This window comes from Erythrolamprus reginae, chromosome 2 (genome assembly GCF_031021105.1).
Source record: "Erythrolamprus reginae isolate rEryReg1 chromosome 2, rEryReg1.hap1, whole genome shotgun sequence".
Taxonomy (NCBI): Eukaryota; Metazoa; Chordata; class Lepidosauria; order Squamata; family Dipsadidae; genus Erythrolamprus; species Erythrolamprus reginae.
Window position 1 is genome coordinate 208,891,052 of NC_091951.1, and position 12,645 is coordinate 208,903,696.

Below are 12,645 nucleotides of genomic sequence, written 5' to 3' on the forward strand. Positions count from 1 at the left end.
AGTATATCTCAAATTCTATATTTTAACTGGAAAAGTTAGGGGGTCGTCTTATACGCCCAGTCGTCTTATACGCCGGAAAATACGGTATTTCAGGCTCCAAAATCAAAATATTATTAAAACTTTATGCATTGAGTTACTAGTTTGAACATTTCTGAACATAATGATATTAAAATTGAACAGGAAAAAGTGATACTTATTTGCTTATTTTGCTCAGAAATAGGGCCTCCCCCCTGGCTGTGTGCAATCAGTGTCACTTTACCTTTTTTTAAGGTTCCCAATCTGAAACATTTTTAATACCCTAGGCAATGATTTACTAAACTGAACATCGCTGATCATCAGAAAAATATTCCCTAAGGTTTCAAATTGATGGTTATATTTTTATTTCACTCAGAAAGCCAAAAATCACATTTCGGCTGTGTGCAATAATTGCCAATGTACATTTTTTTTAGCCTGAAAGTTCCACCTTTTTTGAAAACTTTTTGGATTGGATTACTAGTTTGAACTTTTCTGAATATGATGATATGAAAATTTAACTGAAAAATTATGCTTATTTGTTTATTTTGCTCAGAAAAGGCCCCCTTTAATAATTTTGAACATTTTTTTTCAGGGTGTTTTTTTTTAGGCTACAAATCTCCCAAAAAATTCCCCTGTAAGGTATTGATATACTAAATTTAAATTCACTGATCATAAGAAAAATAGAAATGAGCTGGAAAAAATGATGCTTATTTGTTTATTTTGCTCACAAAAGGGCCACACCCCTCAGCCTTGCTGTGTGCCATTTTTTTCAGTTTTTATATAGATTTGGCTGAAAATATTTGGAATATAAATTTGAAATGCAAGTACATGATGGCCAGACAACTAATTTTATGAAAGAAATCCATTTTACTAAAAACAAGTATGTAATTTTGAAATTAAAAGCATAATTTGTATATAAACAAAAATAACTGAGCACAACCTGGTGGGGGCCTTTTCCGAGCAAAATAAACAAATAAGCATCAATTTTTTTCAGTTCAATTTTCATTTAATTATGTTCAGAAATGTTCAAACTAGTAATTCAATGCCAAAGTTATTGAAAATATTTGGAATTAGGGGCCTAGAAAAATTTATAAAGTGACATGCTTGAAAAAACGGGGGAGGGGCTTTTATGAGCAAAATAAACAAATAAGCATCAATTTTTTCTGTTCAATTTTCATTTCATTTTGTTCAGAAATGTTCAAGCTAGTAATCCAACACCAAGTATAGCAAAATTGTATGCAGTTTGCAGACTAAACTATCTATAAATTGGAAACATTTTGCAAAAACGGTAGGGGTGGGCTTTTGCAAGCAAAATAAAAATATAAGCATTAATTTTTTTCATCCCACTTTTACTCTCATTGTGTTCAGAAAAGTTCAAATAAGTATCCCAGTGAAAAAGGTTTTCAAAAAGACCAAATTTAAGTACCTAAAATAAAAACATTTTTGTCCAGGTCGTATTTTTAACTTGGGTGTAAAATGCCTCTCACCCATCATTTTGCAAGAACCAGATTTATATATTTTTTTAAATGTACAGTAATTATTGTACATGTACTGTATGTTTGCGCAGTGTTTGTGGGCGTATATTATTGTTTATCCTTGAAAAAGAGATAATTGGTGGCAGAAAAAGGCTTAGTGGCCCATTGAGACTGGGGGGGTTGTTTATTTTTAATTGTATTACTGTAGTTTCATTTTTGTTTATCTCAAGCATGTTTAAACTTAGTTACTGATGACTGGCATACTAACTCTGCTAGAAGTTCTCTCCTTCATTCGTTTCCATCCATAGCTTCTTGTCTTGTCTTCTGGTGCTTTGGAAAATAGATTGGCTGTCCCTTCTTTGTTCAAATATTGAAACACTGCTACTGTGTCATCCTTTTCATAAGGCATACCCAATTCCTGCAAGCATTCTTCATATGTTTTAGCCTCCAGTCAGCTAATCATCTTTGTTGTACATTTCTACATTCTTTCCACAGTCTCTATAATATGGTGAGCAATCTGGATTCAGTATTTCAAGTGTGATCTTACTAAGGATTATAAAGCAATGCTAATACTTTACATGAACTTGATTCTATCTCACTATTAATGCAACCTAGGATTACGTTGGGTTTTTGGCTGCTGACACACAGTGGTGGCTCCAAGATCCAGCTCAGAATTACTGCTAATTCTCCTAATTTTTACCTGTACATTTGATTTTCCTTGCCTGTGTAAAATCTTACTTTTCTCTGCATTAATTAGATAGGGCCCAGAGTTCACATCTGTCAAAATCCATCTGGATCTTGAGCCTATCTTCTAAGTTTTTGCTATTCCTGCCAGTTTAGTGTCAGGTGCAAATTTGATGAATTTCCCTTCTATTCCCTTATTTAAATTGTTTATGAAGATGTTGAAGAATACTGGAACTAAAATAGAACCTAGTGTACCCAATGTTTCCTACCTTCCATGTAAATGTAATTTCATTGAGGGTTACAAGTTGAATGTGATTTGTCAGCCAGTTAATAATCCATCTGGTGATGATGATGCCTATCCCACATTTTTTTTTACCCAAAGTAACTTGTGGTCTACTTTGTCAAATGCCTTATTGAAGTTCAAGTATATATATAATTTAGTCACAAGGTCAAAGAATGAAATGAGATTTGTTAGGCTGCAAACATTAATGCATATGGTCAAAAGCTTGTTTTTTTCTTAACACCAACCTTAATATTATTAACTGCAGAAAGATCCATGTTAGGAACACAACAACTCTATTAGTTTTAGATTGCTGGGGACAACAACTCTGTTTTAAATAATAAGACTATGGTCAATCCTGCTAAGTTCCTGTCCCAAACTCTGGAAATCCTTCTGCACAAAAAACACATCTTTTTTGGACAGATCATTAGTACCAAGACAAGATGCACACCAACCCCGACATCACAATCCTTAGTAGTGTTCTTGACAGTCTTAACAATGTACCTCTTTTTTCTGCAAGCAGTAGAACCAGGTAGATATCTCAGTCGCAGATATCTCAGGGAACGCAGCAGGGTAGCGAAAATGGAGGTCCACCCCAGAGCACCCAATTTACACAGAAAGATGTTGAATGCAGGGTGTCCTGCATTTTCTGCATAAGCCATGCCCACAGTGTGGTAGTAAAAAATTTAGTAGCCCTTCACTGCTCATATCCCTCTTAAGTTTGGCAGGGTCATTATTATTCAGGGATACACCCAAAGCATATTTTTATGGTCCACTGCCCTTCTCCTGCAGAGTCTTTCTGAAAGAGAGGGCTGAGAGCAGGGCAGCCCAAGTTGGTGGATCACTAAAGCAAACTCTAAAAGGGGCATGCATAAGTGCACTAGTGTGCCTTCTGTCCCCTGTCCTAATGTTTCTTTATATGTATATGAATATTATCATATCTATTGTTTTTTCTAATTTTTTTACTAGTATCATGTATATAAATATTATTATATCTTTACATACCTCCAATATGTGTGTGACAAAACAAATAAATAAAATAAATAAAAGCAATTTCTCCATGTAAACCATCAATCTGCATACAAATAGAGCAGTATCCCAGTTTAAGAAGAGTACCACAGAAGACAGCTACCAAACAATGTACTAACTATATTAAGGCATTACAAGAATTCCATAGCAATATTAATCCACTGACAGTTGCCTTGAATTGCAAGATAAGCTGCATATAAATTTGACAAATAAATGTGGGTTCTCCAAAGGAAAAATGAGATAAGCATGTAATAATTTAGCATGGTACAGAGATATAAACCCGGTAAAAAATTGAATCCCATTGCAAACCCATCAACATGAATTGAAAGCAGTCAAAAATCTCTGGAGTTAATCTCTCTTTCTGAAGTTTCTAAAATTAAGAATACCTTAAATCATTTTTCTTTTTTGGCATCTTTTACTTCAAATCTTAAGACTTGATGCAACTAGTTAATTGATAAGAGAAGAGTGGAGACTTAATGGACAACAAGAGGCCTTCTGGCCTATGACTATTTGACCATCTGTCCAAACCCAGTTGGTTTGTTGACTGCCAATATTCAATCTCAACTAAGTGTGGTTAATAATATTTTCTATCTAATGAGAGATTTTTTTATGAATAAATAGCAGAGAATGTTTGTTCCAAATTGAGATTCTGCCACAGCGAACACTAAAATTTTAATCCTACTCCCCAAAATTTCATTACAATGTACTATTTCTAGGAAGTCAAACTTACTCAACTGCAGGTTTTCAACAGAAACTTCAAGATGGAATTTGTTGCAGACATTTGCTTCCTCCCGCAACTGTGCGTTATAGACCGTCAAAATTGTCATTGTTGCTTTTCCATCACCTGATGCTGACACAGTGAAGTCTTCATTGAGTTTGGTCTGAAAAGCAACCAGGATTAGCAAGATCATCAACTGCAGTTCCTTGGCTATTTTGATTTTACTTGATTGTATTTATTGTAACCCCATATGAGCTAGAGGTGGAATAGTAAGAAAGACCCAATCAAATATTTGGAAGAAAAAACAATACTATATGGGCAAAGTATCAACAAAATCAAATCATAAAGAAAACTCCTTTCCTTCCACCTTCTGAAGATACAAAGAATGTAAAACTAACAAAATTATTGTGCAACCATCTTTGCAATTTCTATGTATGTGAACTTTCAAATTAATATAATGTATTTAAAATACATTTGCTGCCTGAACCCAATATTATGACCCTGTAGCTGCTAAGTGAATCTGGTTTCCCCCACTGACTTTGGTTGCCAGGTAGAAGTAGTCCTTGACTTGACTGTTCATTTAGCAACTATCCAAAGTTATGGCAATGAAAAGGGTGACTTAGGACCTCGTAGTCATGACATTGCAACATCACTAGAGTCATGTAATTGCTTTTTACAACCTTCCCAAGGGGCTTCAGACAAACAAAGTCAATAGGGGAAGCTAGATTTGCTTAACAGCTGCTTGATTCACTTATTGACCATGGTTATTTTGTTCATGACTGGGGCAAAAAAGTCATAAACGTGGACATGATTCATTTAACACCCACATCAATTAATGACAGAAGATCAGATATTAACATCTAGCTGACTGAACCATGATCATTCTCGACTTTATTTATATATTTTATTTTATTCAATTTGTATGCCGCCCCTCTTGGTCCAAATAATGCATCACTCGATATACAAACATGTTGGGTCCCTTTATCATTATTATTGGTTGTTTGCACAATCACCCAGATATTTAGAATGGAATTAACACTTCTATCCACCTGGCGAGTCATTTCCAAGGACCAGAGATAGCCAGCTTTTGTTCTTTGATGGTGTTAAAAAGGTATTGTCACAGGATGTAAGCTGTTCTGAGTAAAGCTGACAGTGATTAATCAATGCTGCAGATGATTATGTGGTGCTCCACTTCTTATGGGATTGCACCCAAGGCCCCTATTACTATTGGTATTTTGGTAATAATTCCTGTCATAGTTTATGTTCCTTCATGTGCCTTTTCCTCATATGCTGCTTCATAATATTTCTTTCTACTTGATTGTAGCAGATTTATATTAGTGGTGGGTTGTTCCCGGTTTGGTCTGGTTCTAAGAACCGATAGTGCCAGTGGTGGGAGGCTCCACCCATCCACCTGGGACACTTTTGCACATGCACAGAAGTGTCATACACAAGCAGAAGCGCAAACCAGTAATAAAGGGTTTTAGAACTTACTACTCATCTATGTATAAACATATCTAAACTTTATTAGTATCATACATCTACATTGATTCTAAATTGCTTCCACAATATCAGAAATAAAAGTAGATTGTTTTAATGACTTTATCTTCATATTGCAAAGTGCTCTAAAAGTCCCTTAGAGACATTAAAATAGTTTTCCTAGGAATAGTTCTTGGATGTACAGACACAATTTTGCAATATTGTCTTAAATACAGAATTTTACAGCTTTGTATGAGGAAAGGGAAGCCATTTAAAACTACATTGTATGTTGACAAAGAAGTTAGTAGTCTTAAACCAGTCTCCCCCAATCTGATGCTTGAACATGGGCTAATCTGCAACTACCACAACTCCAACAGGGAGAACTGATTTAGGTTTTCTTTCATTGTTCACTAAATTCTGTATCGTTTTTTCCATTCTTGAAAATAGATGCATTTGAACTTTAAATTCCAAAATACTAATTATTTTCAATGAAAGGAATAATAAATAAACTTGCTGAAATACTGTACCTCTGTCGTCTGGGCTCGGAGAGCATTGGTACTATCAATTCTGTAGTTTATAGGTGCTTCTCGTTCTGGCAGCTTAATAACAATATCTAAGTTTAAGTCCTTGTGGGTAGGAATCTGAATCTCATATTCAGCAAGAGCTTGAAACACCATAACTGTTGCCTGGAATGGGAGAAGGAAGAAATAAGATTGTTTCTCTTGGAGTATCTCACAAAGGAACTGAAAATCCAGTGACTTATTTTACCAGAGAAATAAATGTTTAAAACATAGGGAAGAACATAGTGATGGGGCATGTTGTGATAAATACCCAAAATATCTTTCTAATTTTTACAATTGTCTGTCAGATAATTTGATCATAAATAAGAAGATGGGCTTCAAACTGAATGAGTAAACATACAGAGGAGGGTTGACTTATATACACATATATACATCTTTAAAGAGTCTTTTATCTGTAGAACTAAATTATCTAGGACTGTGATAGCGAACCAATGACATGCATGCCACAGGTGGCATGTGGAGCCATATCGAAGGGCATGTGAGGCAGTGCTGTAGGTCAGCTCCAGCATGCATGCGCATACTTGCAAGCTAATTTTTGGTCCTTTTTTCAGTCGCTTTCGTGCCCGTTTGGACATTTTTCACCATCTCCAGATTTCAGGAGTCCAATGTAAGGCCTGTGTGCAGGCATGGGGAGCATAGGTGTCTACATGTATGTGCGCACTAGCGCGCACACTCTTTTGGAACGTGAACCAAAAAAGTTTTGCCATCACCAGTCTAGAACAATAGGAAGTCTATGGATGAGGTTTCCCTTGGTCCCCTCAATTTCAGCATGGATGAAGGACGTAAGCCCTAGATAATTTTCAGGTAAAATTTCCTTACAAAAGCTATTCTTTGTCCTGCACATCAAAAGATTCATGCACTTTCTGCCAACCAAGTAGAGTTAAATAATTCTCTATCCACCATGTAAAAATACACCCTGATATCTTCTCAGCACAAAGCATTTTCTCCTAAGGATATTTTGTACCAAAAAAAGCTTAAGGATGACTAAAATGAAATCTGTGGTTTCTTTCTGTCTACCAGAGTTAGTCAAATCCTATAAGCAACGCCTTGTTCTAATAGCTGAGTAGTATAAGTACAGTAAAAAAAACACTCCTTCTGGGGGGGTTTGGGGGGGGTTTGGAGAGGGGGGAGGTCTCTCTCTGTAAAGCTTCCATTCACTGTTTCTTGTCGTATCCTTAGCCACTATGGAGAATGTTGTACATACTCCTGGTCAGTTGGAGGATGATGAAGAGCTTGAGGACTCTGATACAGATAGTGTTTATGAATTAGTGGTAGGCCCTTGGTTACAGGCATTAAAACAGGTGGGAGGCCAGCCACAGGATGTTGCTATGAGTCCAGAATCTAGTGAGGAAGAGACTGACGTGCACTGGGTTAATCCTCAATTCAGAAGGGTCCAAAAACGCAAGGAACAGGTGTTAGGAAAAAGATATTAAGGGGAAGAATGGGTTAAATACTGGAGTGATGTATTAGTTACATCATGAGGCCAGTGGGGAAGAAGGGTGGAGTTTCAATGTTGTAGTTCTACGATGAAATGTGTTTCAGTTTGGCTCCGGAGCAAGTAAGTTTATTCTGTGTTTTATTGCAGTCATTCCTGCTGTTTTTGAATCATGCTGTAAATACATGAATTTCAGGAGACGGGAGAAGGCACAAAGGAATGTATGTGGTATGTAATTAAGAGAGATAATGGGAGAAAGGAATGTGCCAGTCTGTATTGTATTTTTGAGTACAGAAGCGAAAAGAATAAAAATGGAGTTTCTTTGTTTATGAAATACTGCATTCAGTAAGAGTTGTTTTTAATAACTGAAGTTCTACCAGAAACCAGGACAGAGAATAAATCTACAACCTCTTCCCTGTGACAGCACTTCAAATATTAAAAGACTGCTATAGTGTCTTGACTTTGCCTTCTCAGGCGAAATATGCAACAATTCAGGCTATTATTTTGTTTTAAGCAGCCTAATTTAGAATGGAGCACAGAAGATTATAATCTGACGATAAAGCAAAGGCTCACTTGGGTTTGTCCATATGTTCCCCCATAAAATTTCTGATCTGTCAGCCATCTGACTATTGGACCAGCCTCCTCAAATTTCTTCATTTTCAGCAGGGCCAACAAAGCATAGGAAGTGCCTTCAATGTTGTGGGTGTGAGCTTTATGTTCTTCCCAACGATTCCTTTCTAAAAAAAAAAAACCCCACAAACAGAATTAAGACAAGCATAGAAAAATATTGGTTACTTACTTTGAAGGTGACTTTGCATTGATCCATGTTGTGCAGGAATTGTACCCATTCCTGGATTGGGAGGCCTGGTCATTCCTGCCTAGGCCACTTCCCAGCTGGACTACCTCAATGTCCTCTATCCTTGAAGGTCACCCAGAAGTTACAACTGCTCCAGAATTCAGTGATGTTGCAGTATCAGGTGCCCCTTGCTTTGCCCATTTCACATTATTTGTCATGGGAATTGCACAGGGTCTATTTTCTTTCTGTATGCAATACAAGGTGATGTATTTTAAAACCTACATACGTGGCACACATACGTTTTAAAACATAGGTGGCACACGGCCAAGTTATTTGGAGGACTGCCTCTTCCTAAGGGTATCAGCCATTCCACCAGATTGGCTACGGGTGCCTTGCTCCAGCTCCCTTCCTTTAAATATCACCATCTAGCAGGGCCTAGAAAGAGTATAGATTTTCCATAGCAGTGCCTGCCCTGCAGAACACTCATTCCATGGCATCTGGCAGGCTCCCACCCTTCTAGTCTTCCAGAAAGCTGAAAAGACTTGGCTTTCCTCCCAGGCACTGCAGTAGCACTGCAGGAGGACACAGGGGATTCTACTTCTATGTGGACCAGAGAATGTTGGTTGTAGTGCCAAGTATTCGTTGTACTGTTGTTTTCGTTTTTGTTATTGTGGTGAACTCCCCAAATTTCTATTTCACTGAAGGATAGCTATATAAATATTGCATCTCATGAAATGAGCTGTAGCTCATGAAAGTTTGTGCCTTTTAAACTAACACAGCTTTCTTCTTACAGTAAAAAAGTTGGAAATTAAAATAGTATACATTTTCTGAAGCTGAACTAAGGTCTTAGTAGAAACACATAGAAAAAGTCCTATAGATTTTCTGTAGTTTGCTACAACTTTCTTCAGCTTTTTGCTGAGATGAACAACTGGCAACCTATAGGGGGAAAAAAGAGCTTTACATCTATTTTTACTCGTATTTTTTTTCTACCTGACCAGGCAGCTAAAAGCAAACCAATGCCACTTGCATGTGGCTTTTGATTTTATTTTTGGTCACTGCAATTTCTAAAAATCTATACACTGTGTTTCATGTTCCAAGCTAATCTTTCAAAACCCAACCACTCCTGGTTTCTTCTATTTAAAACAAACCCATGTATTACCTGTTGATGCTGCCATGAGTACCCTGTCATCATTGAGTCGGTCTGCAGCAGTCAAAGCATAGGCTGTGAGGGCCGTAGTGTAAGGTCTTTGTAGTTTCTCGTACTTTTTGAGTAAATAATCTGCAGCCTTGTTGATGCTTCTGTCTAGGATCTAGAAGCGAGGGCAGGGGAAGGACAGGAGATCCATTAGGAATGTTTGGGAAACAATTTTAGGCATCTCTGTTGAACATCATTTCCCTGAGGTATGATTGGTCCCATCTAAGTTGCTTTTCTGAAAGACCCCACAAAACATGGCTTTGTCAGTGAGCCTGAGGAGCACAAATGGAGATGGAGCCAATCAAACGGTTGATCTAATTGTGTTGCTGCTGCCATGGGTGTGTGTGTGTGTGAGGGTTATGTTGTAAGCTGCCCAGAGTCACCTATTTGTGGTGTTCAATAAATAATAAGTAAAGTGAATATGTGCTGCCCTCTTCCTGCTTGTATGTTTTGCATGCTAATAATGCATGTTTAGTCATAATATGTGTAGTTTTAAGGTTTTTATGCAGGAAGAGATGTTGAGGATAAATTCATTAAGAATGCCTTAAATGGGGGGTTCAACTAGAGAATGTCTGTAAAACCTGCAATCCTGTATGATCCACTTGGAGAAAACCTTCTGCACAGATCTTTAGAAACATAGAAACATAGAAGATTGACGGCACAAAAAAAGACCTCACAGTCCATCTAGTCTGCCCTTATACAATTTCCTGTATTTTATCTTAGGATGGATATATGTTTATCCTAGGCATGTTTAAATTCAGTGGATTTACCAACCACATCTGCTGGAAGTTTGTTCCAAGCTTCTACTACTCTTTCAGTAAAATAATATTTTCTCACGTTGCTTCTGATCTTTCCCCCAACTAACCTCAGATTGTGCCCCCTTGTTCTTGTGTTCACTTTCCTATTAAAAACACTTCTCTCCTGAACCTTATTTAACCCTTTAACATATTTAAATGTTTCCCTTCTGTGCTCCAGACTATACAGATTGAGTTCATTTAGTCTTTCCTGATAAGTTTTATGCTTAAGACGTTCAATTTTATCAATATCTTTTTGTAGGTGAGGTCTCCAGAACTGAACACAGTATTCCAAATGTGGTCTCAGTGGGATCACGATCTCCCTCTTCCTGCTTGTTATACCTCTAGCTATGCAGCCAAGCATTCTACTTGCTTTCCTTAACGCCTGACCACAGAAATCACTACCCCTAAATCCTTCTCTTCTGAAGTTCTTGCTAACACAGAACTGCCAATACAATACTCAGATTGAGGATTCCTTTTCCCTAGATGCATTATTTTACATTTGGAAATGTTAAACTGTAGCTTCCATTGCTTTGACCACTTATCTAGTAAAGCTAAATCGTTTGCCATATTGCAGACACCTCTGTGAATATCAACTCTATTCCACACTTTAGACACCTCCAGGAATATCAATCCTATTGCACACTTTAGAGTCATCGGCAAATAGGCAAACCTTCCCTACCAAACCTTCCCCTATGTCACTCACAAACATATTAAAAAGAATAAGCCCCAGAACAGACCCTTGTGGCACACTGCTTGTAACCAGGCTCTGGTCAGAATACTCGCCATTAACAACAACCCTTTAATATCTATGCTTCAGCCACTGAACTATCCAGAAATTAAGTCAAATGTTCACTAACTTATCTATCAGCTCTTTATGTGACAATATCCACGGCACCACCTTCATCCAACACCTTTGTGACAAAGTCAAAGAAATCAGTGAGGTTAGTCTGACATGATTTGCCCTCAGTTGGTTTGGGTCCAATAAGTTATTGGTTTTTAGGTGCTGATTTATCCTCTTTTTGAGTAGAGTCTCCATCATTTTAAGTATAACTGATGTCAAACTAACTGGCCTGTAGCTTCTTCTCTACTGCCCTTCTTGTGGATAGGCACAACATTGGCCATTCTCCAATCATCAGGAACATCTCCTGTTAAAAGGGATTGATTAAACAAATCAGTCAGGGGCTAGCAATCTGAGTTCTTTAAGAACTCTGGGGTGGATGCCATCTGGACCTATTGCCTTATTTATTTTTAATCGTTCTTCTAAGACATCGGCCTCTGAAACTGGAAACTGGAGCTGAATCCTTACAGCTGGAAACAATGCTATATCCATCCATAGTATTATATTGTAAACTGTCTTCTGAGAAAACTGAACAGAAGTAGCTATTCTTTCTAAATCCTTTGAGGAAGGCTGGTGATAAAAATTACACTGCAGTAGTGAAAAAGCCCCTTGATATTTATGGATTATTAACTGATCTAAATAACTTGCTGGCTTGAAAGTACCATATTTTTTGGAGTATCAGATGCACCCCCCCCCCCAAAAGTGAGTGGAAATGTCAGTGCGTCTTATACACCAAATACAGCCATTTTTGGCCTCCCAAAGTCGTGCCCAAGCATCCTATTTTTGTGAAAAATAGGCTTGTTTTCACAAAAATGGGATGTACGAAGGGTTTGGGAGGTGTGCAGAGTGCTCTTAGGCACTGGTGGAAGGCAAAAACACACCTGTTTTTGTAAAAACAAATGGGTGAAAAATGGACTGCTTTTTGCAAAAACAGAGACAATTTTGCCTTCCCCCAGCCCCTAGGAAAACTCTGCAGGCCTCCCAAATCCTCTGTGCACCCCATTTTAGAAAAAACGCATGAAAAACAGGCCATTTTTTGCAAAATGGGGGCATTTTTGCCTTCCTCCACAGGCTTCCCAAATCCTCTGCATGCTCCATTTCCCCCTACAACAGATGAAAAATGGGTCTGTTTTGGAAAAAAACAGGGCATTCAGAGGTTTTGGGAGACGTGCATTCTGCTCCTGGGGGCCAGGGAGGACAAAAACTTTTTTTTCTTACTACTTCTTTGAAATATTGTGCATCTTATACACTGGTGTGTCTTATGGCCCGAAAAATACGGTATATATGTATTTTTTTAAAGTATCCTTATTGATCTGGTCATTTATT

The 12,645-nt window shown here is 37.6% G+C and overlaps 1 protein-coding gene across 1 annotated transcript in view; it reads right to left on the reverse strand.

Annotated features, from left to right (window-relative positions):
- Positions 1–12,645, reverse strand: part of LOC139161887 (A.superbus venom factor 1-like) — a 131,615-nt gene that overhangs the window by 19,699 nt on the left and 99,271 nt on the right. The window contains exons 28-31 of the mRNA XM_070741583.1: positions 9,649–9,799; positions 8,267–8,430; positions 6,205–6,363; positions 4,214–4,364 (exon numbers count right to left, since the gene is read on the reverse strand). Of these exons, the coding sequence (XP_070597684.1) occupies positions 4,214–4,364; positions 6,205–6,363; positions 8,267–8,430; positions 9,649–9,799 (625 nt within the window). The remainder of the gene's footprint in view (positions 1–4,213; positions 4,365–6,204; positions 6,364–8,266; positions 8,431–9,648; positions 9,800–12,645) is intronic.